Source organism: Mesoplodon densirostris, chromosome 18 (genome assembly GCF_025265405.1).
Source record: "Mesoplodon densirostris isolate mMesDen1 chromosome 18, mMesDen1 primary haplotype, whole genome shotgun sequence".
NCBI lineage: Eukaryota > Metazoa > Chordata > Mammalia > Artiodactyla > Ziphiidae > Mesoplodon > Mesoplodon densirostris.
In genome coordinates this window covers 5,068,846-5,095,826 of record NC_082678.1, presented here as the reverse complement: position 1 = coordinate 5,095,826, position 26,981 = coordinate 5,068,846, and the positions used below count along the sequence as shown (strand labels likewise).

The 26,981-nt window shown below is 58.5% G+C and overlaps 2 protein-coding genes across 5 annotated transcripts; both read right to left on the bottom strand.

Annotated features, from left to right (window-relative positions):
- Nucleotides 1–1,088: 1,088 nt before the first annotated feature.
- TCAP (titin-cap) lies at nucleotides 1,089–1,848 on the bottom strand. The gene is made up of 2 exons (XM_060082387.1): nucleotides 1,739–1,848; nucleotides 1,089–1,482 (listed from the first exon to the last, which is right to left on the bottom strand). Exons 1-2 carry the CDS (start codon nucleotides 1,846–1,848, stop codon nucleotides 1,089–1,091), a joined length of 504 nt encoding a protein of 167 aa, XP_059938370.1.
- Nucleotides 1,849–3,550: 1,702 nt separating this feature from the next.
- On the bottom strand, nucleotides 3,551–26,170 carry STARD3 (StAR related lipid transfer domain containing 3). Of its 4 annotated transcripts, none has more exons than XM_060080841.1 (15): nucleotides 26,058–26,170; nucleotides 13,884–14,143; nucleotides 10,935–11,012; nucleotides 10,481–10,545; nucleotides 10,291–10,344; nucleotides 9,775–9,892; nucleotides 9,485–9,583; nucleotides 9,222–9,277; nucleotides 8,762–8,854; nucleotides 6,976–7,084; nucleotides 6,714–6,809; nucleotides 6,265–6,344; nucleotides 6,070–6,174; nucleotides 4,846–4,939; nucleotides 3,551–4,391 (listed from the first exon to the last, which is right to left on the bottom strand). In XM_060080841.1, the coding sequence occupies exons 2-15, from the start codon at nucleotides 14,091–14,093 to the stop codon at nucleotides 4,287–4,289; spliced, it is 1,362 nt and encodes a 453-aa protein (XP_059936824.1). In that variant the 5' UTR covers nucleotides 14,094–14,143; nucleotides 26,058–26,170; the 3' UTR covers nucleotides 3,551–4,286. The 4 variants fall into 4 exon arrangements, with proteins under 4 accessions (XP_059936824.1, XP_059936822.1, XP_059936823.1 ...); XM_060080842.1 differs by having other exon boundaries at nucleotides 3,556–4,391; nucleotides 6,976–7,038; nucleotides 10,468–10,545; XM_060080839.1 differs by having other exon boundaries at nucleotides 6,976–7,038; nucleotides 10,291–10,545.
- Between the last annotated feature and the right edge of the window lie 811 nt (nucleotides 26,171–26,981).

Below are 26,981 nucleotides of genomic sequence, written 5' to 3'. Positions count from 1 at the left end.
TGTGCCACACCCTTACCCTCACCTTGTCCCAAAGGGAAAGCGTCTTCTTGTTGGACCAGGCAGCCAGGTTGGGACATGAGTCACCACAACAGCTGCAGGGGTCACAGACAGGAACCTGACCCCCCCCCCACACACACACACACACCCTACCCCCAAGAACCCACCTTGGGCTCCCAGGGCAGGGAGGGTGGAACACCTGACCCCAGCCAAGGATTGATTCTGTCTGGATTCAGAACCAAGAGAGAGGTCAGCCTTGGGGTCACTGACCCCATCCACACCCTGGGGCACAGCTAACGACAGTCCCGGTGCCAGCCCCTTCCATATTCTTCCTGAGGTCATTTAAACAAACCCTGGATGCCAACTGGCCTCCTGGGCACTGCCCAGTGCCAGGGGACTCACACAGAGGCCAGGACTGCAGAGCAGAATCAGGGGCACTGGACGGACAGCCACCCTGTTTACATCTCTGTCCCTGCCACCCTCCCCCCGCCCTGCCCGGGAGCATGGGGTGACCCACTGGCTCTGCCATATTTAGCTCAGATGCAGGGCCTGTTCCCAGAAGTGAGCGTGGGGGGAACACCAACGGGCGGGCCCCTCAACCACCATGAAAGAGACGAAACTCTGGCGTGTGACTGAGCATTTATTGCAGCGCTAACAGAGGGTGCTGGGGGCTCCACCCTGCCTCTGCCCTCATCACGTCCCCCTTCCTCCGGTCTTCTCCAGGCCTCCCTCCTTCCCTGACCATTACAGGTCCCCTTACGCTTTTTCTTCATCCTTCTCTGAAGCTGAAATCTGGACTGGGGTCATTCCTCTCAGGGACCTCTTACCCTCACCAGCATTTTCTGCCTTTCCTCCTGGGGGTGCTCGGCTGTGCTGGCCCCCAGCTCTCCACCCTTACTGCCCACCGTCTTTGCTCCCTCCCTGTGGGAACTCAGGAGACCCAGGCATCCTGGCCTCTGGCTCCCACCTCCCCTAGCCCCCAACTCTGGGCAAACTACAAAGCTTCCATGGCCAGCAGCTCCCCTCCGTGGTCCTAGCCAGGAAGGGCCCAGCCCAGGGCAGGCACTGTGGAGCCCGAGTCACCGTCCCTCTCAGCCTCTCTGTGCTTCCTGGGACATGGAGCGAGACAGGGTGCGGCACAGGGCGCCGGGCTTGCTGACAGGCACCACAGGGGGCAGCTGCTTGGTGATCTCGGCCACGTCCTGGCGGTCCACGCACTGGCCACCCAGGGCTGCTTCCAGTGCCAGCAGCTCCCGCAGCTGGATGGGGGTGTCCTCGTGCTCCTCCTTGGTGGCGCCCACCTTGGCAGGGGTGAAGATGGGCAGCGGCAGCATCCGCTGGTAGGGCAGCTGGTACTCCTGCAGCCCATGGCCCAGGATGCCCATCCGCATCACCAGCCAGGGGGAACGCCGCACCAGTGCCTGGCACCGCCCCTGCCGGTGGTAGGTCTCCCGCCGCTGGGCATCTTCCTCATGCAGGGAGCAACTGGGAAGGAGAGGGCACGGGGACACTGAACTCCTGAGAGCTGCTGCCCTCCAGTCACACGCTGAGTGGCAGGGCTCCCCGGGACTGCCAGGACCTGGGGTGCTGGAGGGGTGACTCCACTTTGCTCCCCCCAGCGGGAACTCTCCTGGCCCCCACCCCCCGAAACTTCTCCTGGGCTTTGTGCTCTGGCTTCCTAAGGCTCAGGAAGGGTGCTCTAGGGGAGGGGAGGAGGGACCCCCAGCTGGCCAGCACTCACCCCTCCTCAGGCCGTGTGGACAGTGTCAGATCCTTCCACTCAGCCCAGAAGGCCTCTCGGCGCTCACAGTTCTCCTCGGACACCTGGCAGCTCAGCTCTGAAGTGGCCATGATGACCGCTCCCTCTCTCTGGGCTCTGTTCCTCCCAGGCCCTTTAAATAGCCCCCTCCTCCCCCTCCTCCAGGGGCTATTTTCAGGCCCTCTGGCGTCAGATGCTACAAGCAGAGCCAAGACTCACTGCTGGGGGATTCTGGGCCCAGGGTGGGGCTTGGGGTACCTGGACTCTGGCTGCCCCCAGGTCAGAGGTCAGCTTCTGAAAAGCTCAAGATGCTCCCGTGGGGGCGGGGTCCTCAGCGTGACACCTCCAGGTGTCTGACACTCCTCAGGCACCGTCTGGGACCAGGCACGTGCCCAGCCTCGTGCCACCTTGGCACTTGCCCTCTGCCCCGCCCCTTCCCCTAACCCAGGGAGGACAGCGGCTCGTCTGTAAACAGAGCAGGCCACAGCGGGAACCGAGGCCCCCTCTGGGCTCTGTACCAGGCCATCGTGTCCTTCCCCACTGCCTGGGCTCAAGGGCACAGCCCGACTCTCCCCTCAGCAAGAAGGGACAGTGCCGCCATGTCCTCGGGCATCCGCCCCTGAAGGCCTGGCCCCCGACCACCACCTCACCAGCAGGGGCAACGGAAGTTAATTCCACACGTGGGCTCCTGGACGCCAGCCTTTGCCAGGTGTCTTCCTCTCCCATTGGGCCAGTAGGGTGGGGGGAGGTGTGGGAGGTGGCCCCAGCTCTACCCCAACACCTCAGGTGGGGGGAGGTGGGAATCCAGGGGCTCCAGGGAACGGCAGCCAGATCTGGCTCTAGCCCCAAAGCAGCCATAAACAGGCTGTGTGACTATGGGTCAGCTTCTACCCCTCTCTGGGCATTTTGCCCCCTTTCTGTTCACAGTGGCCGTACCAGAAGAGTTCTGGGTCCTGCCAGCTCCAGGGTGCCACTGGGCAGGACCTGGCTCTCATCCCCAGGGAGCAGGCCAGTAGGAGGGCTGCCAGGACAGCCCAGCACCGAGAGCAGCAGCACGTGCTGCTGGAAGCTGGCACACAGGGTGGAGGGAGTGGGGGAGGAGGAAGGAAGGCGTCACTGAGTGGACGAAGCAACGGGCACCAAGAGCGGCAGGGCCAGGAGCTGAGATGAGAACCTAGTGGTAAGGCCCGTGGGCGCCCACCTGCGGCAGGACTGCATCCTCTTGATGACCGAGCACTACACCTGATCCCTGGTATCTTTTAACCTTACAAAAGCCTTTATAAAGTAGGAAATGGAGGCTCAGAGAGGTAGATTTGCCCAGGGTCGCACACCTAGCCAGGACCAAGAGGAGACCCCGCCCCCACCCCGGCTCTAAGCAAGTCAGCTCCTCGGGAAGCCTGAAGGCAGGGAGGGAGGAAGGCAGGTTTTCTGGTGGCCCCAGGGTGACGGGGCAGAGACGGGAGGTTAAGTGGACCCCAGAGGCCGGCGTCCCGGAGGTGCATCAGTGACCGGGAAGGCCAGGCCCCACGTCCAGGCTGCCCCCCGGACCCCAGCCTTGGGACCCCAGGGGCAACCAAGGCCTGCTGTGGGTACTGCCAGGTCTCTCCCTACCTCCCGCCTCCCTATCCTGGGCTGGAGACCTTAACCTGACCTTCCCTCACCGGAGACCCGGCAGGGAGGCGGGGAATTTTTCTCTGACCAGTCATCTGCCCAGCTGAACCATTCAAGAAAGTTGGGGGTGGTTCCAGGAACTGGGTCTCCACTGGCTCCGTCCTGGCTCTGCGAGGCTGTGAGAGGGTGTGTCATGTGGCGGCTCCTTCCCCCACCTCCGAGGTGCTGCTCTTCTCTTCCCTCAAGAGGCCAGGCTGGAAGGACTGCTTTTTTTTTTTTTGAGTTCATGTTTTTAATTGGCTCAAATTACAAAGGTCCCCAAGGAGGCCCTGGGCTGGGGGAGGCAACCTGGAGAGAACCTGGGAGAGGCAGGTCCGTGCCAGCACCCACCACTCCCACCTGCAACCTACACCCCCACAAGTGCAAGTGGGAAAAGGTCCCAGACCCTTTAAATAATCCTAAAACACCGTGATGAGAGAGCAGGCGGAAGAAGGGGGTCCTACGCCTGCACACTGGTGACAAGGCTGCCCTGACTTCTGTCCTGCCCAGGGTCCTCCCCCGCCAAGTCCGAGGTTCCCATTCCAGACCCCGGCCTGGCCAGGTGGGGACAGCGGATCTCCTCTTCCAGGAGGCAGGGACGCCAAGTAAACGTCGGCAGGATGGATGGACCCCACTGGCCTCAGCGGCAGAGTCAGACGCTTGAGCTCTCGACCTGCCCACGGCCAGGGCTCCCAGGCACAGTGAAGTGTGTGGAGGGTGGCAGCTTGGGGCCCAGGGGCTGCTGTGGGAGGAAGCTCCTTCCTCCCCACTGTTTGAGGCCAGGTCCTCTGTGGGCAGTGGGAAGCCCAACCGGCCCCTCCTCTGGCTCTGGAGGCCGTGGCGACAGGACCCTGGCCCGCAGGGTGGTGAGGGGGCATGCTCATGCCCGTGCACCCAGCTCTCCGACGCGCTGCCGCAGATGAAAGGCAAATTCAAACATGGTGGCTGCGAGGCTCTGGTGGATGAGGTACCGGGGCAGGCGGCCCTGGGGGAGGCGAGAAGTTCCAGGAAGGCTTGCCCTGGGCAGGGGCTCCCCCTCAACAACTGGCACCAGCAGGGGCTGCTCTGGTCCAGAACACAGGTGCAGCTCTGGAATGCAGCCTAGGCCGCCCTCCCCCCCACCCCCTGGCAGGAAGAACATGCCGTGCCTGGGGCTTGGCGTGAGTCACACAGACAGACCCGGGAGGGGCTGGGCTGGCAGCCAGCCACCCTTCCTGGGGGCCACGGGAGTCAGAGGTGAAAAGCGGAGGCACAATTCCTCCGGCACCTCAGGGTGAGAAGACCATCTGGACCCTGCCCCCAGTTTTAGAGCAAGAAAGGAGGCGGAGAGTAGGGGAGGCTCTGAGCAGAGCAGGGAGCGCCCAAGGTCACACAGCAGAGTCCCCTCCCCTCCACAGAGCCTGCCTTGCAGCCCCGGCATGCCCACCCGGCATGCCCACCTTGAGATCTGCATTAAGGATCCAGATGAAGGTGCAGGCTCCAGGGTTACTGGCTGACTTGAGCACGACGAAGCCCCCGGGACCATTCTCTCCCCTGAGGAGAGAGGTACCAGTGGGGGACCTTGGAGCCAGGCAGAACCCCTGACTCCCCACCACGCCCCATTCTTGGCCCACCCTGGACTGGGGTGGGAGAGGGAAGGGAGCTGCTGGTCCAGCAACCCCCTCGCTGCCTGAGCAGGGCCCAGGAGGGGCGTCCCAGAGGCCACGGCATACAGCCCTCCACCCCCACCTGCCATGTGACGCTCGAATCCTCCTACAACCGCCTGCCGATGTTTGCACACCCCCAGTGGCAGGGAAGCCCCAGCTCACCACCTTCCCAGCCCTCATCTAGTCGGTCCAGGGATTCTAGGTCCGCTCTAGTCCCGAGGGGGTGGGCCGGGCGGGCACTCCTCACCAGGGCCCAGCTCTGGGAGCGGTGCAGTGCCACTGGGCTCCAGGAGGGGGCGCCTTATCAGAAGGCGTCAGGCCTGAGCTGTATGGTGCACATCCCATCTCCATTTAATTCGCCTACAGCTCCCCTGACTCCATAGATAAGGAAGCTGGCACCCAGGGGGGAAATGAGCTTGCCCATCACCCAGCAAGTCTGCGGTGGTGGCGAGACCAGAGCCCCAAGCTGACACTCAAAGAACAGTGCTCCCTGGGGAACCCCAGGACAGAAGGGGAAGAGTGGGTATCTGGGAGGAGGTCACCTGCAGGGCTAGGATTAGACAGCAGGGCAATTGGAGGAGGCCCTGGAACGGGCAGCAGGGAGACTAAGGCCTCTCCCTTTGGAGGCACTTCCAAGCGCTGCGGGAGAAAGGCAAGGCCGCGGGACAGGCAGAAGGGGATGAAAGCGACCCGAGTCTCCTCAGGCTGGAAGTCGATGGTTCAGGACACAGAGCCTCCTGCTCAGGTCCCCCAGACCAGTGTAACCTCATGGCTCCCAGCCCCCTTCCCCGGGCTGCTCCCTATTCATCCCCATTCACGGTCTATCCTGGAGCTGCCCTCCGGCCTGGTGGTGGGTCCAGCCTCCAGCAGATAAGCAGGATAGGGACAGCGGGACTGGGGACAGGAAGGCAGCCTCGGCAGGAGAAAGTGGCCAACTGTACACACCGACCCTGCCCTGTCCCCACAGCTACCAGGGGAGGGGCGGGCGCGGACGACCCCAGGCAAGGCTCAGCTCACCTGACATATTTGTGTGTCGGGGGCTTGGCGCAGTGGGTGGTGGCGATGCCCGATGACAGGTATCGGTCTCTGCGCCGCTCGATGCGTCGGACGTTCACAAAGTCCCTGGAGGGGGTAGGGTTAGGTCAGGGGGTGCCGAGAAGGTCCAAGGACAGGCGGCCTGGCTTGAGAGGAGGCAGCTTGGGGGCCACTCACCTGGGGGAGACCACACCGCCCGCGGCCCCCGAAGACACATCGTAGGAGATGAGGGTGTTGTCTTCTACACGCTGCAGGATCTGCGGGCGTCAGGGCAGACGTGAGGTGTACCCACCCCAGGAAAACCCCAGGGAAGGGTCCCAGCGTCTCAGGAAAGCCCCAGGCCAGCCTGCTCTGCGCTCAGGTCCCTTAATTAAGAGCCATTCCCATTCATGGGCACCGGCTGGGCCAGGCGCTCTGAGCATTCCCTCCTTCCATCTTCCCCACCCTCTCCGGGAGGCGCTGGTACCACCATCCCCATTTTACAGACGGGGAAGCTGAGGCACAGAGCAGCCCAATGACGTGACCTGGGTCCCCTGGGGGCCATGATCACGCTGGGGTACAATCCGCCATGTCGCTCTGCCTCTGCCCTGAGGGGTGCCCAGGCCTGGCCCCCTGGCTCGGCTCACCTGGCAGGCTGTCACCGTCTTGTTCCACAGCACCATCCTCTCGGGCTGCAGGATCACCTCCTGGTATACCAGCTCCGCGGGGCAGGGCAGGAAGGTCTGGAGCGGGGCGGGCAGAGGGCTGGGCGGTGCCAGGTGTACGCGGGCACACCAGCCCTTCCCTCCTGGTTGGGAGAAACCTGCCGGCGGGTCCCCCTACCCCCGGGCTCTTTCCTGGAGTCCCAGGCAGAGCAGGAGGCTCCAGAACACCTCTTCCCTCACTCACCTTCAGGATGAAGGTCTTGCCATGAAAGGGAACCTCGATGGTGTACACAGTGTCCCCATATTCCTGTGGCAGGGATGGAAGGGTGGCAGGGAGGTGGGCAGAGGGGAGCCTGGGGGGCAGGAGTGGGTGACAGGCAGGGCAGGTTTTTAACAGCTCAGGGTAGAAAACTCCGGGAGTTTCGGGATATCTGAGCAGCCATTAAAGAACAGTGGTTCTGGGACCTCCCTGGTGGCACAGTGGTTAAGAATCCGCCTGCCAATGCAGGGGACACGGGTTTGATCCCTAGTCCGGGAAGATCCCACATGCTGCAGAGCCACTAAGCCTGCGAGCCACAACTACTGAGCCCACGTGTCACAACTACTGAAGCCCACATGCCCACACGCCTAGGGCCCATGCTCCAAAACAAGAGAAGCCACCGCAATGAGAAGCCCATGCACTGCAACGAAGAGTAGACCCCGCTCGCCGCAACTAGAGAGCCTGCACGAAGCTATCTACAAAGACCCAACGCAGCCAAAAAACAAAAAAGTGGTTCTGCCTCCTTGCCTCCTTCATTGTTGGTGGGAATGTAAGTTGGTGTAGCCACTATGGAAAACAGTATGGAGATTCCTCAGAAAACTAAAATTAGAATTACCATATGATCCAGCAATCCCACTCCTGGGAATATACCTGGACAAAACTATCATTCAAAAAGATACACGCACCCCTATGTTCATAGCAGCACTGTTCACAATAGCCAAGACATGGAAACAACCTAAATGTCCATCAACAGATGAACGGATAAAGAAGATGTGGTACGTATATACAATGGAATACTACCCGGCCATAGAAAAGAACAAAACAATGCCCTTTGCAGCGACATGGATGCAACTAGAGATTATCATATAAGTGAAATAACTCAGAAAGAAAAAGACAACTACCATATGATATCGCTTATACGTGGAATCTAAAATATGGCACAAATGAACCTATCTACAAAACAGAAACAGACTCACAGACATAGAGAACAGACTCGTGGTTGCCAAGTGGGGTAGGGGGAGGGAGAGGGATGGACGGGGAGTTTGGGGTTGTAAGATGCAAACTATTACACTTAGAATGGATAAACACCAAGGTCCTACTGTATAGCACAGGGAGCTCTCTTTAATATCCTGAGATAAACCATAATGGAAAAGAATATATAAAAAGAATGTGCATATGTGTATAACTGAGTCACCTTGCTGTACAGCAGAAATTAACACAACATTGTAAATCAACTGTACTTCAATTAAAAAAAAAAAAAAAACAGTGGTTCCGACAAATGTTCTGCAATGAGGAGAGAAAGGCTTTTGATCTCAAGTTTAAAGGCAGGAGCACAGCTGCGGCTGCAACCACGAAGGACCGTGTCTCCAGTCCGACAAGGGCTGCCAGAGGAACTGGCCAGAGAAAGGGATGAGGATGTTTTCCCTCTGTTTTCCAAGCTCTCTGCCATCTTTTTAGATAATACTGTTTTGACCGTGAAACAAAACACCAGACACAGGGCCGAAGCCTGGCTTCCCCTTCAAAGCTGGAGCCGAGCGAGCAGAGTAGCCGGGGGTGGGGGTGGGGTGGGGGGAAGCAGGGGGAGGGGCGGTGGGAATGTCCAGTGCAGCCCAACCAAGTGGCTGACCCCAGGGCTCAGCCCCCTCTCCTGGGGTTAGGAATATGGTTCCAACCCGTGCAATCTTTGGGCTTATTTCTCAGGCCTCAGAAAAGGGAGGGAAAACTCCCCACAGGAAAACTCTCCGGATCAGGTGGGAGGCGGGTTTCTTACATTCTTCTTCTCAAACTTCCAGTTCTCCTCCCGGGCCAAGATCTGGTCCACCACCGCTGTAGCCTCCTTCCCCTGGAGGATGTACTCCCGTTCCTGGCCAGGGATGGCAGTCAGGAAGGGGTCAGCCTGGGGTCTGCACCCCACCTGCTCTTTCTGCACCGGGCTGGGTGGGAAGCCTGACTCAGCCAGATGTCCAGATGCTGGGTCTGGGCCGGTCTCCCGGGCCCTGCGGGCTTCCTGGGACCAGGTGCCGTGGCTGCGGCTGCTACCCCCGGGCCTCAGGCAGGAAGCAGACCAGTGGGCCTGACCGACAGTGGGGCAGACACCCAGATGGACACGGGCTGGCATTCAGGCTGCCTAAGGTCTGCCTTCTGCTGGGAAGCCCCTGCCCACCGGGCTGAGTGCAGCACTGGCCCCTCCTCCAGGGTGCCCACCCGGGGCGGGGTAGGCAGCCAGATACCTGGGCAGAGAAGCCTTTCTTCCCAACAACTTCTTCATCTGATTCATTGTCAGACCCTGCAGAAAACAAGCAGAGGACAATGGGAAGAGGTGGAGAGAGCCGGCGGGGCGGGGAGGTCGGGGTACAAGTGCAATGGTGTAGGGGTATGAAAGTGGGTATGGCAGAGGGCTGCTCGCTTTCCCCGGGGAGCTGACATGAACAGAAAGAACAGACCCAGCCAACACCCCTCCCCAAAGGCAGTTCTCCCACCCACCAGCTCGCACCTGCAAAGGATTCTGGGGGTGAATAGAACTGGCCCTCGGACAGGGCGCCGGAGAAGAGCAAGGGTCCTCGGGCGACAGCAGCCTGGGCAGCAAGATACCCTGAGGGAGCAGACGTGGGCAGCCATCGCCCCAGACCAAGGACAGTCATGCCCCAGCAGCCTGGGGTCCCCCGGCCCAGGCTCACCCTAAGGCTCCTAGAGGCAGAGCTCAGAACTGGCTCTCAGGCCCCAAACGCTCCTCTCCTGGGTGGGGCTGACCCTCACTGCACCCCCTCACCCCCCAGCACTCACATCGCTCCTCCTCAGCCTCCTGGGGTAGGACTTTGAAGTCAAGGAACCAGGTCTCCAACCAGGCGAGGACGAAGGAGACGATAGGGAGCAAGTAGCCGAAGGCCCCTTTGCTGAGCAGCTGTGGAGGGAGGGGGCTGAGCTCCACGGCAGGGAGTCACCTCAAACCCAGAGCCCCACCCTGGGGCTACCAACTCTGGCCTACACCCCACTCCCGGTACCAGCTGTGGGGACCCTCTGTGGCACACGCCTTCGAGACGGATGGATTAATGAGTTCTGCAGCAGGATAAACTAAGGTTAGGCGAGAGGCGGAACTTTCCGTCCTTGGGGTTGCAGCGGCGCGAGTGGGGAAAGCCAGTGGAGATGATCCCTTAGAACTCTCAAAGGACAGGATTCCCCCTCACCCCAACCCCGACAGCAGGGTCAGACACCCAAAATCAGAGGAGCGGTCCCTTCTTGGGAGAAGCCCATCCCTCAGGCCAGATGCCCACCAGACCAGCCAGACCCTGAGCCACTGACCTCAGAGAGGATGACCTTGACAATGAGGAATGCACTGGACACCAGCGTGGTGACCTGCCCAGGGGAGGGAAGGAGGAAGAGAGCGAGCACAGAGGCTGGGGAGTGAGTCCTCCTCCATCCCATCTCTTGCGCCAGCCCCGCCAGGGCCCGAGAGCTGCCAGGAAAGTGGCATCTTACCGCAATCACCCACCAGTGCTGGAGCCGCAGCACAGCATAGCCCAGGAGCAGTCCGGAGAAGCGGAAGAAAGCCAGGACCTGGTGTGGGGGGCCGGGGGACCATCACGGGCAAGCCAGTGGCCCTACCCCTGCTGAAGGCGGGCCTCCCCGTCCAGTCCTGCCACCTGAGTTTCCCTCCTCATGGTGTGTCCACCCCAGGAGAGGATGGCCGAGGCCAAGTCAGTGTTTCTTTGGGGATGATCTGGATGTGACCTTCTTGGATAGGGGTCTCTCGTCTTCCCCTCCCACTTGGGGCTCTCTGAAGGTGGGGCCTCATTTAGGAAGCCGTTTGAATACTGAGGGTTCCCTGAAGATAGGAGCAAGTCTCCCTGATCAGATTAGGATGTGTGTTGCGACAAGGAGAGAATCCAGCGAAAGAGTCACGCTCTTATGCCCTCCCTGTCCCCAGGATCTCCAAGGCCACTCACAAAGATGTCAAAGAAGGAAGTCTTAAAGCTGTAGTGGATGATCTCCTGCTCCAGGTTCTTCTGGATGCCTGTGTTGGTCTGGAAGAGAGAGACGTGGATAGCTCTGCAAGCAGAACCAAGTCCCCAGGGCTGCCCCTTGTTCTCCCGGGGGGGTGGGGGGGGGAGGGGCGGGAGGGGGAGAAGGTAGAACCGGGAGGAGAGGCTGTAAATGCTCAAGAAGCCCCTGAAGCAGCAGGGGAGCTCAGCCAGGGACCTGAGACCCCAGCACTGTTACTGTTTCTCTAAGGATCCAGGCAGCCTCAGACACTGGCGCGCACACTGCCCAGGAAGAGGCAGGCCTGGAGGGCCCTGGGGCTGTGCAGGAGAGGCGATGAGCCCCATGCAGGTAGGTAGGGCTGGCACACAGGGCGCTGGGAGCATGCCTCTCACATAATTTCATCTCCCTCCCACCACTGCGGTGCTCTATCTTCCCAGCCGGGCATCCATCTGGGGTGATGGGGGCCAGGGGTGGGCAGTGGTGCCAGACGGAGCCCCAGGTGGCAAATCAATTGATTAGGTTTGTACTTAATGGGCAAAATCCATCATGCTGCTAGAGAGGATGGCATTCAGACTGAGAAGACTGGTCCTTGCCCCCGCCCCTGCCCTAGCCACCCACACATTTTCAATGGGACCCCTGAGACCCTGGCTGGGGAGTGAGGGGTCTGGATGGACACTGAGAGCTAGAGCCGCCTGAGGCTTCAGGAGGAATGGGGCGGCAGGCTTACGCCTCTGCAGGTGGGGCACCAGTCCCCGGAGAAGCGGGGCACAAGGGGACTCTCAGGAATGGGGCCTGGGAGCCCTGAAGGGGAAGACCCTTCACACCTAGACCGGGGCTTCTGATCTCCGGCAGATGATATGAATTGGGGCTTGGGGGGCTTGTTAAAGATACAGATGTTCAGACACTGGGTCTGAATCTCAGGCTGAGCTGAGCATCTAGAATGGTTATAAAACTCCCAGGTGATTCTGATGCTCGGGGCAGGAGCCAGCAATCTGGACAGCCCCTCACTGAACTTCGAGCCCCTGGCACATCCCCACTGAATGCCTCAACCTCAAGACCGCTCTGAGCCCTGTGGAGTCTGATGCCTTGCTGCCCCTGGCCTGACACCCCACCCCACCCCAGCTCGGTCCGCCTCTTCCTCCTGACTGCTCCCTCTTGGGCTCCAAGGCCCCTCCCACCCCTAACAGACCCTGTCCCTCAAGCTCTGTCTTCCACCTTTTTTCTCTTTACGGAGAACTCTCCCTCTGCCTGGGTACCCGCCTGCCCACTGCGTGAGGACTCAGGACAGTGGAGTTCCAGCCCCTGCTTTGCCACGGGCTACGAGACTTTGGCACAGGTCTTATAACCCGGCCAGGGTCGTTGCATCCACTGGGCAACACACAGTCTGTTAGAAAATTAAAAATACGTATGCTCCAAAATATGAAAATAAGATGACAGAGCTGAAAATTAATAAAATTTCAGTGAAGTGTCTACCGAGTGAAACATTCTGTTGATTCTATGAACTATTAAATCCAGCACTCTGAAATTTTTCATCACATTTGAAAACAATCTGGAGGTTAGATGTTCGCACTTTGCAAGAATTCCCAAGTCTGCATGAGGACTGCTAAGCTATTACAGCCAATACAGCCAGAGAGTTTCAAAAGTAAAATTATCAAAAAATTTTTTCAGCTCTTTTCTGGCAAGAAAATATATATACTGAATGAAGGATGTGGGTGAATTTTAGTGCCTGCTTTGAGATGCTGCACGGGACCTTCAAAAGCAAGAATGTCTAAGACCTCGGAAGCTCTTCAAGCGGCCCTGAACCTTGCTGGGCCTCAGCTCTCTCATCGGTAAGATGGTCCCGAAGGCCCCGTGGCTGTGGCTCCTTCTCGCTGAAGGGGCCAGCTCATCCCTGTGCACAAAGGCCAGTCACCCTCAGAGCCCTGCCTTGATTTCCAGCTCAACACGCCCGGAATCAAAGTTACCCTCTTCACCCCTAAACCAGCCCCTTCTCCAAATTCATTTCTAGCACCAGTCACTCTTCTGACACCTGAGCTTGCGATCTGGAGGCAGGGTACCTGCCATCCAGAACTCTGACCCACTTTGTACAAGGAGAACAGGGGGTCTCAAAGAGGCTGAGTCCCTTGCTGAGGTCACACAGTTACTACAGAGAAGCTGGCACGGGACCAAGCCTGGGATGCCCTGTTCCACGGTTCCTGCCTCTGTGTCAGGTCTTGCCCTGCCCTGTTAGCACCCGGGGATTAGGCCCCACCACCAGCTGGCCAAGCACTGCACAGGGAGAGAAGGGGGCAGACCCTGCCCCGACAGGCAGCTCCGCCTGCAGACTGCTAGGTGGCATCTCACCAAACCCAAGAGGCCAAACTGGGGGGCACTGAAGAATGCCCCAGGTGGGGAAGGAGAGCTGGGCGCCACTGGGAACTGGGAGTGTTTACTGGTTGCTCCCCACTGTACCCTCTGCTTTTAGCACAGTATCTGGGACACAGCAGGGGCTCAAAAATGTTTGTTGAATGAATGGAGCCAGAGAGTAATGTAGAGCAGAAAGAAGACAAAGGTTTCAATAGCTCAACCAGAGTCCTCTGGGCTCCCTCCTCCTTTCTCAAGAGTGTCCGCTAGGGGGCAGTATGGCGCAGAGGTCAAGAGTGCGCGCTCTGGAGCCAGAGTCTGGGTTCAAACCCTGCCGCCTTCATATACTGGCTGAGAGACTTCAGATAAGCGACTCAGCCTCTCTGAGTTTCTTTCTCTGGAAGATGAGAACAGCTCTTCTTGTCATCTCATTCTTCCTTTTACCTGGAAATCAACGGCGCCCCCTCCCACCACCGCCAGAGGCAACCCTCCCATACGGCAGACGGAGTCACTGAGGCCCAGGCAACCCCCACAGTGCGGCTTGTGCCTCCAGCCTTGGCCCCACTCACGTTCAGCTCAATGATCCAGAGCAGGGAGATGAAAAGCAGGTCGAAGGTGACAAAGAGGCAGAAGGTGCGGCGGACGTCGGAGATGGCCCGGCGCTTCCCGCGAGGCGGCGAGGAGAGGCTCTGCCTGTGGGACAGCGACAAGCCGAGGGAGGCCACGGCCGGCAGGCTGCGCTCCAGGTCGCGGGCCGGCTCCCCGGACAGCTTGCTCATCCTGGCGGCCCCCACCTCCAGGCAGAGAGGGCCGGGCCTCAGCGGCACGGCTGCGGGAAGACGGGGCGGCTGGCTCAGGTCCTGCATGTCAGGGTCCTGGAGGTCCCGGTCACCTCCCTCGTCCCTTCCCACGCAGCCCCCGGGGACCCCCTCCGCCCCAGCCTAACCCGGGGGCCCAGGGCCCTCTCTGCCTAATTTCCCACTGCGGCCTGACGTTCAGGCTGGAGGCGTCTGAGCATCCCTCTCACTTGTCCTGCTTCTACACCCGCCATCCCCGGCAAAGTCTTGCAGCCCCACGGTCACCCCTGGAGGCCTCTGGGATCCTCCCCGATGTCCGGGGGCACAGCCTGCTCCTGCCAAGCGCTGCCCTGTGGTTCAGCCTCCGGGCCTGCCCCCACCCCCAGGAGAAGTCAGTCCCAAGCTCTGTTCTTTGTTTTCCAAGCACAAAGCCACATTCCCTCCCAGCAGCCAGCCCTGCCCTCCCACCCCCTAATCCACGGCGACTGGGAGGGACTTCCTAGAGCACAGTGCTCTGTGCTGGGGGCGGGATGGCGGGATGACATCTTCATCTCCAGCTATGTCCCCACCACTGCCACCTCAGGCCCACCCAGCACGGCTCTCTCCCAGCGCTCCAACTTGCTCCTAATGGGCGCGTCTCCAGGCTTCCTCTCCCCCGGCAGCAACCACTTCCCCACACGACAGCCAGAGAAGGCTTTTCAGAACATGAATCAGATCCTGCCATTCCCCACTTACAGCCCTTCAAGGGCGCCCCCCGGGTCTGAGGATAACAGCACCCGCCTCGTGATGCCCTCGCAGGACGTGGCTCTGCCTGGCTCCTCGCACCACTCCTCGCACAAGGCACGGGCCCCGTCTCACTACGACGGCCACCCGGGACTTCTAGGTCCCTACACGTGGCAGCCCAGTCCTGCCTCGGGGGCCCTAGACCTAGCTCCCCGGGCTGGGTGGAACGTTCTCCCCAGTCCTTTCAACAGGCAGCCCCAAAGCCCTCTCCTCAGAGCCTCCCACCCTCCTGTCCCCAGTCCCAGTTAATTTACGGAGCTTCACCTTCTTCAGTGAAGTCTCACCATCTGAAACCATCTTACTGATTGTTCTGCAGACTCCGCGGTGCAGGCCTTTATCGGACTTGGTCCCTGCCGTCTCCTAGGACCTAGCACGATGCTGCCACTTAACAGGTGCTGGATAACTGACTGTTGAATAAGTGGATGACCCAGAGGGTCTCCTGGCCCGCAACTCCATGCTACATGGTAGAGAGGACCAGGGCAAACCCAGCCACTACCCAAGGCTCGCCCAGAGCTCCAGGGCCCACAGAACACTGCGCCCATGGCCGTGTTTCGTGCCCACACAGGGCAGGATGGTTCCTCCTATTCTTCAGATAAGACAGCCAAGGTTCCGAAAGGGTGAATGGACTTACCCATTCCTCACCTGCCTGTGCAAGCATGAGGCTGAAATCCTCATGAACCCTAGAGACAAAAGGGGCCCTGGAGCACTCCCTCCCTGCCATGCAGGCCCCAGGCCTAAGGTCTCTGCTCTACCAATTTGCTGGCGGGGGCCCTCAGAGGCCCTGTCCCCTGTGCGGGGGAAGGAAAGGTTTAGTCTAGAGCCAGAGAAGAGCTGATGCAGTGTAGTGGGGCCTGAGTTTCTGGGACCCCATCGAGGGTCTCCCTGAGTATTCTCACACGCCAGCACCAGGGGGCAGGTTTGGGGGCCGGTGGAAGGGGAGCCCTAGATCTTTGTGCTTGATCCTGGGAAGGCAAGATCTAACCAGTCTCCCCTCCAGATTCGCCGTCCCCTCCATACCTTTGCTACGTCTGCTACCTTCCACGCCCCACTCCATCTACTAAGTCCAAAACAAGCCCCCCGTATGTGGCCAGCAGGGGGTTCTGAGCAAGCCGGATCACCCATCCCTCTGCCTGTGTGCCAGTGGACACAGAGCTGACTGCTCTCAGCAGAGGCACCAGCCCAAGGCCATCCCCCCTCTACCACACTCTTGGGATCCCCGTGACAAGCTCACCTGGAGGGTATTGAAGGAAGGCTGGGCCCAGCTCTGGAAGGCGGCAGTCAGAGGAGGGGATGTGACAGGCCACAGGCAATGGGACCCCCCAATGTCCATCAGCTGGATCTGGTGCCAGACTGCACACTCAGCGCATCCCTCACCGAGAGAGGGCCGCAGCCCCAGGGCAGGTGACATTTGCTTGTCTCTAATAGCCCTCTTGTTTCCTGCCGGACTTGTCTCCCTCTCTCCTCCCCCTTTCTGTCTCTCTCACAAGCTACCTCTCTACTTTTCTTTAGAAGTGTCTCTGTACCCTCTCCCACGTCCATCTTTATTTCGCCCCCTCTCTGGGTCTTCCTCTCCTTCTCTCTCCCATCTGTGAGTCTCTCTCCACCCCCATCGGATCAGTCTCTCTCATGTTTCTCTCTCTCTCTCTCCTCTCTTCTATCTGCCTTCCCCCTCTCCCTCTTCCCTATCTCATGGCAGGGCGCTGTGACTTCCCCACTCCCAGTCTGCTCCCGGGTCTGTCTGTCTTTCCCCCTCCCTCTCTGGGGACAGGACTTGGCTGGCAACAGCTTGGGTGTGAGACACACTCAGAGTGGCAATAGCACTGATACTCACACACCCAGATATCCCTGTGGAAGCGAGACACAGACGGGGGCTGAGAGCAGAAGTGCTGGGGGAGCCCGGGCGAGCAGCGGATGCAGAGCTGTGAGGGAGCCGACCCCTGGAGCTCTGAAGCAGGGGTGGGGGCGGCTGGCCAAGAGGCAGAGAGAGAAGGCTTCTACATTGCCCTCCCCCAGGAAAGAAACTCCGGGTCCAAATAAGCAAGAGCTGGTAGGGTAGAATGGGCCCTGGTCAGGAGTTAAGACCTGAGCCCCAGTTTGAGGGCAGCCACTAACCCTGAATAGCTTTGGGCAAGTCCTTCTTAGCCAACCTCCGTTTCTCTATGTGGGAAAAAGGTCCATGGTTTAACTTAAAACGAAACAGCAACAAGAAAACCTTACTTAGAATCTCAATAGACGGGAATTCCCTGGTGGTCCAGTGGTTAGGACTCTGTGCTTTCACTGCCGAGGGCCTGGGTTCAATCCCTGGGCGCAGCCAAAAAAAAGAACCTCAATATAGAAAACAGATAAAAGCAGGACTGTATGGGTCCTGCCACAAGACGCGGCCACAGAGAGCCCCACCGGCCAGCCTTTCCTCAGACTCCATCCATGGTCACCCCTGAGGCGCCTCCTTGGGTGTGGTTTGAAAAGAACTCAGACAACTTCAAAAGGCTTTTGAGCTCCCTCCGACCACCTGCCAGTCTAAGAGGTGAAAGCCACCTTGGCCTGGAACTGCCCTGACCCTGGAGGATGGAAGGTGGCAGCTGCCGGCAGAGCAGCTTGGCCTGGGCCTCCTTGCACCGCCCCCCCCCAGGGCTGCCACCCAGCCCTCTGGGAGCAGCGCCCCCTGCCAAGCCCACCACCTGCTGTCACCGGCCCTTCCCAAGAGCCTTCAGAGGAGACGGGAGCGGAGCGGAGCAGCACGTGTGGCGTGAAGGAGTCCGCCTGGGCTGCCTGCAGACTTGACACTTGATGTGTTTGCGGAAGCTGAGCTGCTGAGGCTTGGGGAGAGTGGCGGGGAGGGAGGGGAAACTGGAGGTTTTATCGTCTGTCCTCGGTCTGAAGGGAAAGAGGCGCGCGGAGGAGTGGGCAAGTCAGGTCTCTGGGCCCAGGGAAAGCTCAGCGGGCAAAGGGGAGGGGTGGGCCCTCACACCCCCTCCCAGGCCTTCTCTTACTCGCCCCAGGAAACACTAGCCCGAGCGCAGCAGGAGCTTTGGGTGGGGCCCGACTCAGCAGACAGCAGCAGGCAGCTGGTACTGTGCAAAGGGAACTGGACTCTGCGGCCAGGGCTCAAGTCTCAGTCTGCCCTTCCCAGCCGTGCGACCTGGGCAAAGAGAACCGTCCTGAGACTCGCGGTTTCTTCAGCTGCATTAAATAAAGGGAACGATAATATACTTAATGCCATAGAACTGTCCACTTGAAAATGGCTGAATCGGTAACTGTTAACGCTGTGTGTGCTTTACCACAATAAAAAAGGCGGCAATAATTGCTCCCGCCTCAGGCTGGCATTTATGTACGGGTCGGGAGAAGGACGGCAGGTGCTTGGCCGGTGGGGGTGGAAATGGAACCAGCAGCCGGCAAGGCCGTCCAGGTGAGAGGGAGATTAAGTGGGGTGCGGGAGGGGGTGGGGCTTACACCCCACAGTAGTAAAATCACCCCCAAAGGCCTGAGTTCAAATCTGACCTCCGCAGTTCACCCGCCTGGTTGAGCCAGAGCAAGCTGTCCGAGCCTTCAGCCCAGGTTCCCTCATCCTGTGCACTAAGGGCCCAGCTACTGCAGCTCCAGGCAAATGTGTCTCCCCAGGGAGGGGCTGGGCTCTGGAGCACGGGGCCTGGGACTGATCTCTGATACCACCCCTTCCCACTGGTGCCTGCTCCCCCCGCCCCCGCCTCCCCCAGGGTCCAATCTCCACGGTTCTTAGGTGGCAGGGGCACAGACAGGGCCCTTCCCAGGCCTCAGCCACACCCGAGGCCAGAAGCTCCAGCCATCTCTCGGCAGCTCCTGGCCGGCGTTTCCCGGCCAAGGCAAGTCTGCGATGTGAGCAATGTCCCTCCCTCCCTCACTCAGCAAGCCTCCAAGGCTGCACCTGGAAACGGGGGATACCTGTATTGAGCCTGGGCCACCTGGCGGATCAGAGGAGACAGCGGTGTGTGGGGAGCACGTAGGACAGCAGCTGGCACCACAGAGTAAGCGCGCCATAGACGTCAACCACGGCCACCAGGCCACCACGGCTCCCTCTGAGGTCCTCTCACCCTCTCCTCTGCCCAGCTTCCCACAGAGGGCTGGGCCAAGCTGCACAGGTTCCAGCTAGTGTTCCCTCCACCAGCTGTGCTCTGTGACCCCGAGGGGACGGAACACATCTCATCTATATCCAGAAATGATTCTCACTTCGGAGCAGTGCGGCTCCTCCAAACCCTCTCCCCAGGCTGAGGGGACAGGAGACACGGGCTCAAAACACATCCCCCACGCTGCATTGCTCAGGAAATGCTGGCACTAGCCACGAGGGCTTCCCTGAGGGGTCCCTAACACAGCACAAATCAGGAGGAATCGATGAAGCCAAAAAAGGACTGGATGTCAAGCCAGGAGAAGATTCAAACCCTGGATTCCCACCTTACTAGTCATTGAACCCCTCTGTGCCTCAGTTTTCTCCCTGTAAAATGGGGGTAACAGTAGTACCTACTTCTTGGAGGTATTATAAGGATTAAGTGACTTATTACACATAATGGCCCAGAACAGTCCCTGACGCAGAGTGATCGCTGCGGAAGGGTGAGCTAACATGACACCCCTGCCTCTTCTTTGGCGGAAACAGCCTCGAGCTCTGACTGCCTCTGGGAGACGGCTTCAGGCCAGGGCTGGGGTTGCTCTGGATCAAGCCCCTGTTAATGCCCAGGTTAATGGAGAATCCACAGGAGGGCAGGAGGCAGAGGCTCTGCGTGCAAAAGAGGTTGGCCTTGGCCTGTGCCCTGCTGGCCGGCCTGGGTGGAAGCTGGCTCGGGGACGGAGGACAGCAGACCGAACAGGCCTGCAGACCTTCCACAAGAAACAAATCTGGGCTGGCAGTGGCCCACGCTGGCCCCCTGCAGACATCCTCTCCTTTACTCACTGCACCCACTACCAGGAGCTGTGGAGATAAGGAGACTGAAGCTCAGAGAGGCCTGCCTACAGCCCCCCAGCCTGGATGGGTCAGAGCTGACCCCAGGGACACGTGGGCTTCCCTCAGTGCTGGGCTGGGACCCTGTCAACCCAAACGTGGCTGCCTCCAGAGCCTGTGCTGGCTGGGAAGCGAGGTGTCAAAAGACCCCAAAGAGCTGAACAGCCCCCCAGGCAGGGCCTGTGGAGAGCCCAGTGCCCTCCGCTCCACATCTGAACGATCAACAAATCCTTCAAAATCCAGCCAGTAGCTGCCACTGCTCGCCACTACCATCACCCTGCCCAAGCCACATCTCTCACCTGCTACAGCTTCCTGACCGCCTCCTTGTCCTTGTCCCAAGTCTATTCTCAACACAGCAGAGAGATCCCAGTAAAAGTCAGACCACACCTCCCAATGCCCCAAACCTCCAACAGCTTCCAGCTGCCCCAGAGTAAAGGCCCAAGTCCCCACCCTGGCCTGAAGCCTCCTCCTCCCCTGGAACCCTCTGCTCCAGCCACACCAGTCCCTCACTGTTCCCTGGACACATCAAGCATGTTCCCACCCCTGGACCCTTGTTCCTGCTGTCCTGTCTGTTCCTCCCCTAGGTCTCTGTAATGTCCCCTCCCTCCATTCTGGTCCCTTTGGAGAGGCCTTCCCTGAACAGCCTCTTTAGCCCCACCCTCCACCCCCTTACCCTGCTTTATTCTTCTTCACAGCACACATCACCCCAGACATATTACATGTTTGCTGGGCCATTTCCTGCCTGCCTTCTTCCACTGGAACAGGGACTCCCATGCTCTGCTCACTGCTGCGTGCCCAGTTCCCAGAACGGTACCAGGCTCACGGTAAATATTCACGAAATGTGCTGAACGGCTACTTCCACCCTCTCCTGCAGCGTCACATGCACAGGTGCACGTTCACACCCAGCCCTGGAGGAGTGGCCCCACCTGTCCAGCCTCTCCTGGAGCTGGACTCCACCCTCTCTTGGTGTTTGGTGCTGCCCAGAGCCCCGGCACCTCCGCTACCAACGGGCAAGGGGGACTGGTTTCCTGGGCACCCTCAGGCAGGGTGGCAGCTCCCCTCCTCTTCCCTGAGCCCCAGCTCACAGACAGAAGACTGGGTGAGGAGTTAAATCCCTCAGATAGCAAGGGTCCCCAGCTCTCTTCTCTTGCTCTGGGGTTGATACCCCTCCCCCAGTGCTCTCCAGATCACTGGCTGCTCCCAGGACACACCATGGCCAGCTGGTCTCCCTTCAGTGCCTCCAGTGCCTCTGCTTCCTTATTCTGGAATGACCTTCTCCCCCTGCGGGGAACTCCAACTCTTCAGAGACCAGTTCACAAGGCACCTCCTGGGCACACCTCACCCTCAGCCTCAGGCTTCCCCAGGCCTACGTCTCGGGACTGTGCCTCAGCACTTCCCTCCTAACACGCTAGACTTGAGCCTCAAAGTCATCTCTCCTTAAGCCCCTGAGGCCCAGTCACAGTGTCTGGCCATACATGGCACATATCTAGTAGGTTCACTGGCCTGTGGACCTGTAATGCCTACCCTGGAACAAGGGAAAGGGTGTGGGTTTGGGGGTTGGTCAGCAGACCTGGAGTTGAAAGCCCAAGGCCATTCTTTTTTTTTTTTTTTTTTTGCAGTACACGGGCCTCTATGGCTCACAGGCCCAGCCGCTCCGTGGCATGTGGGATCCTCGCGGACCGGGGCACGAACCTGTGTCCCCTGCATCGGCAGGCAGACTCTCAACCACTGCGCCCCCAGGGAAGCCCCCAAGGCCATTCTTTATTAATTAGGCTGTGTGCCCTTGACCAAATCACTGAGTCTCTCACCTGTAAAATGGGGATGGTAGAATGCTCACTTCACAGAACTATTGAAAGGATCAGAAATAACACCTGCAATGTGCCTGTGTTTAAATAACAGTAGCTATTACTACTATTAGGGGCCACAGTGTTAGAAGCAGGGCCCTGGGCCGGGCATGTGTAGCATGGCACTCTGCCCAAACTGAGGGTCCATCAGTACTGCCAGATGGTAGGATGGGCCCTGACCTCAGGGAGCTGCTCGCCCAGGATGGTACACATTAGGCTCTCCTGTAGTTCAGGGCTCAGTGGCCCATGCCATCAGCCTCGACACAGTTGGCTTACTGGCACCTACTGTGCCCCATCCAGAGGGCTTGGGAAGTTCCCTGGAGAGGTAGGAATTTAAGGAGAGGACACAGCAGCAGCGACCAATAAGATATCAAAGCCCAAGCCAGGCTCTGTTTCTCCCTTCCTTTTGGGGAAGTGGAGACCGAGTACAGTCAAGCCAAGAAACCATATTCATCACTGTACACTCCCTACCCCTCCCCAGCCCAGAAGGCTCTGACGGTACAGTTCACTGGAAAATCCTAACAAACTGAGATCTACTCAGCCCTCCAGTTCCCTCTACGTGCCAGGCCCTGTTAATGTTGGAGATGCCCCCTGCTCTGGGATTCTCTGACCCCTGGCCTACTCAAGGGCTGGTGAGTCAGGCCCCACCCGACCCCTTGGTGCTGTTGGATAAAAATGGGGGCTAATGAGGTCAAGTTCTCAAGGTCAGTCTGGAAGAGCCAGTCATCTTCCAGGGCGATCTCAGTCCTATCAGCCTCCTTGAGGGAAGGGCTCTGCAGGGGTGGGGGTGATTCAGCACAGACTCCTCCCAGCACCAGCTCTGACCAGACAAAAGCCAGGATCAGCCTCTTCCCAGGCAGGAAAAGTTCAGAGGGATACACAACGGGCCGGATGGGATGCCTTCCTTGTCCCTTATCCCACTGATGTGGCAGCTGCCCCTTTTGAGGGCTGGGAGCCTGAGGCACTTTCTGGGAGACAGCTGTGGACCTGGAGTCAGAAGATGGTCCCTTAAGTTCCTGCGGAGACACCTCCCAAGTCTCAGCTTCCTTGTCTGTAAAATGGGGCCAACCATCTCTACCGTTCGATGCAGTAAGTGTGAGCTGTCAAACGTACAGGATTTTTGGTCTCACCCACGCCCCCCTCCTCCAAACAAGTCTAGGTGTGGGAGAGCTCAGTTTACCGCAGCACGAGAACGGAGAGCGTACGGGGTGCCAGACACTGTGCTGGTCCCTGGGGATATTCAGGGGCTCCGGGTCTGGTGAGGGAGGCTGACAGAGAAATGTACAGTGCCATGCTGTGATCAGCACTTCCAGGGAGGAACGAACAAAGGACCGTGGGCTCCCACAGAAGGGAACATCTGACCCCAGCTAGAGTGGGTGAGGCCAGGAAAGCCACAGGGAGGAGAAGCCATTTGACTCAGGCCTCCACGTCTACCAGCGGGAGGCAAGGAAGATGGGCATTCCAGCCACTAACAAAAGCCCAGATTCAGGTTTAAAGCACAGGCCCAGCCCACAGGAGTGCATGCTGACCCTACCCCAGGGACCTGTCCCCAAACACGGGTACCAGGCCTCCAGACCTCCCCAGGGCATGGTCCCTGCAGGGGACACTTCTTCATGGGGACACTTCTTCATGGCCAGGTGAAGAAAGGAATCCCCAGCCTTGGCAGCAGAGACTGTCTCTGCCCTCCTGCCCACCTCAGCCCCCTCCCCTGCAAGAGCTCTCTATTCAGAGGACCCAGCTCTCCATTCTCTGAGCCCACCCTGGTCTCTACCTCTTTCTGGTAAACTCATTTTCTCACTCTAATGCGCCTCACTAATTGTCAGCTCCTCTGGAAAGCCATCCTTGGCTTTTTTCTTGCTTGGGTTCCCAGAGCTCTGTGTACATTTCTCTAGAATTAACGCTTGCCATGTAACATTTACCCATTTCCAGATTCATTTCTTGAGCAGAAATGACAAAGAGTCATTGAGAAATGACAAAGAGTCATATTCATTGACAAAGAGTCAGGCTTTGGGGCTCTGGGACAGAATGAGAAGGAAGCCACGTCAACTGTCCTCAAGCACTTTATAAAACTAAAAGTTATGGGCTTCCCTGGTGGCGCAGTGGTTGGGAGTCCGCCTGCCGATGCAGGGGACACGGGTTCGTGCCCCGGTCCGGGAAGATCCCACATGCCGCGGAGCGGCTGGGCCCGTGAGCCATGGCCGCTGAGCCTGCGCGTCCGGAGCCTGTGCTCCACAACGGGAGAGGCCACAGCAGTGAGAGGCCCGCGTAATGCAAAAAAAAAAAAAAAAGTTATACCCACTGTTCTATATTATTCTTATGTAAACCATAATAGCTAACACTTATTTATTGAGCACTTATTCACAAATGAAACATACACTATTTCATTTAATACTCACAATAACTGTCAGGCAGGCACAGTACTACCTCCATTTGACAAATGAGGAAACCGAGGCAGTGACTTCATCAAGATCACAAAACAGTATCAGAACGCAGGAAGTCTGATTCAGGAGTCTGTATTGTCAATCATCATGCTATTATGGACAGCTGCTGCAGGGATTCAGATGGGCCAATATTTAGCCTTGGGGGTGGTGGGGGGAAGGTGGTCCAGAGGTGATGCTGCCTGAGCCGAGCACTGAAGGACAAGCAGAAGGTAGCCCAGCAGGTAAGAGAAGGGGCCTTCAGGTAATGGGGCTGGTTCATGCAAAGGCATGGAGACACAAAGTGTGTGGAAAAGCGCATCCTGCAATGCCATATTATTGGACCTTAGGGTACACACAGGGTAGGGAAGAGGTCAGGTCATTGAGAGCTCTGTAAATTGTGCTAAAGATTCAGTCTTTCCCATAGGTAATGGGAAACCATCAAAGGGTTTTAAACAAGGAAGTAACATTATGAGATGTGTTTCTAAAGTCTCCTAAGAGGCACTTCCTGGTGGCGCAGTGGTTAAGAATTCGCCTGCCAATGCAGGGGACACGGGTTTGATCCCTGGTCCGGGAAGATCCCACATGCTGCAGAGGAGCTAAGCCGGTGCGCCACAACTACTGAGCCTGCGCTCTAGAGCCCGCAAGCCACAACTACTGAGCCTGCGCTCTAGAGCCCGTGCTCTGCAACAAGAGACGCCACGGCAATGAGAAGCCCTCGTACCGCAACGAAGAGTAGCCCACGCTCGCCGCAACTAGAGAAGGCCCGCGTGCAACGAAGACCCAACGCAGCCATAAATTAATTAATTAATTAATTAATTTAAAAAAAATAAAAGTAAAGGATCACAAGAGTTACAGTTTGGAGGCTGGGTTGCAGGCAGCCATGATTGGAAGTTGCTGGGAAGTCACTGCAGTCATCGTGGTGGTGAGAAACACATCAACAGGGTGGTAACAAAAGAGTTAGAGGCACAGGACCAGGTGTGAAGCATGTTCAGGTCACCTCTTAGATATGGAAATTGAGAAAGAAGAGGAAGTATAATTCTCAGGTTTCTGGCTGGGATGGGGCGGTAGAGAAAGAATGAATCTGCAGGGGAAAAGAGCAGCAGTTCAAGTTCAGACGAAGTGAGTGGCAGGTGAAGTGGAGCTGTACAACTGGTAGCTGGATGGCCAAGTCTGAGGCTCCAGGGAGGGGCACTCCGCTGAAGATGTAGACCTGGGCGCGTTTCGGGTATTTAGGTGGTGTAAAGCTGAAGCCATGAGAGTTGACGAGACCACCCAAATTCAGTGTACAGAGTAAGGGACTGGGCAAGAGAGGAGAATGTGAAACGGTATTTCTACAGTCAGAGAAGAAGGAAGAAAATAAGGGGATGCTGACACGGAGGAAGCCAAAAAAGGGGGAGAGAGGCACGTATCAACTACTTCAATTACGAGTTAGTATGCACCTCTAAGAACTCAAGAAAGATACTAAAGGGCCCTTCTGATGTCAATTAGGAAGTCATTCACTGTCATTTCCAAAGGAAGTTGAGGGAGACCGGATGACAGTGAGACGAAGACCTACCGTAACTTGTAGATATATTCCTCCTCATTCTCAGGCCCTGACCCCTCCCTATATCCAACTCCTGCCCTTTCATACCCAGATACCGCCCCCTCGCTTCTCCGCTCACAAAGAAGACTTAGGCTTTGGAGGCCGATCCGGGACGCCCTTCCCGGGCTCTCTCGAGTGGGCGGGGCCGCGGACGGTCAGCGCCCGAGACCCTCGAACCCGGCGCGGGGTGGAGCAAGGCCAAGCAGAGGAAGGGGGCGGAACCTGGGGCGCAGGGGGTGTGGGAAGGGTCGGACGGAACTGTGAACGGACACCGGCTAGAGAGGCGGGATCTACTGTTAAGACGTAGCCCTCGTACCACCACCCGGTCCCACTGACCTCTCGCGGACCCACCTGCTCCATGTCAGCCACGGCCCCAGTTCTTCTTAGCCCCAGCCGGTCTCCGCGGCCCCAGCAGCACCTCCGAAAGGAAGGGGATCTCCCGGCGGCGCCACTTCCGCCACTGAGTCCGCCCCCGAGAGCGAAAGTGCGTAGGACTGCGGCCCCGCCCCCAAGCCCTCGGGCCCCACCCCCAGGGGGCGGAAGTGGGGGCTGCAGCTAAAGTTAGGCCTGAAAGGATCTTCCTAACGGTAGGGGAGTTGGAAAGAAGCCCAGGGGCATCATCCTTACTGGGCCACATAGGCCTGGCACTGTGGAGAACAAAGGGGATCTTCCCGAGGGGAGGCCTGTGGGGCTGGGGGACAGCCCCTCTTTCAGCCATCCCCAGCAGGACCTAGAACTCCTGTGGTCCTTCCCAAGAGGGCTCGGAGCTTGTCAGCAGTCAAGGCTGCAAACTAGAGGACTGGACACTAGGGTCGAGGACCTGACCCTTGGATGACCACTACAGGGTAACAGGGAAACCTGTTACCTCCTCCCTCTCCTTTCCCCTGAAAGAGAAGTCTCAGCAGTTATTTACAAAGATTTATTACAGCCTGGGAGCGGTTCAGTCCTGGAGTCAGGGAAGGAGAGAAGGGGGCACAGCAGCTGGAGGACAAGGAGAGCCTGGCTCCCCCACCATGTGCCCCCCTAAGGACTTATACTAGGCGGCATTCCTGGCATCAAAGCACAAACAAAATGCAACAAAGCAGCCTCTGCCAGTCCATCTTCCAGGCACCCAGGCTGGGGAGCAGTTGATAAGGGGAAGATTTCCAAAATGTTGAGGCTGTGGAAAGGATGCCTGAATCCTGGGCCCTGGTAGAAGCCAGTGGGAGGGGTGGTGACTTGGAATTCCCCAGGGGATGCCGAAGGATCTATGGGCACTTCAAGTTCTCAGTACCC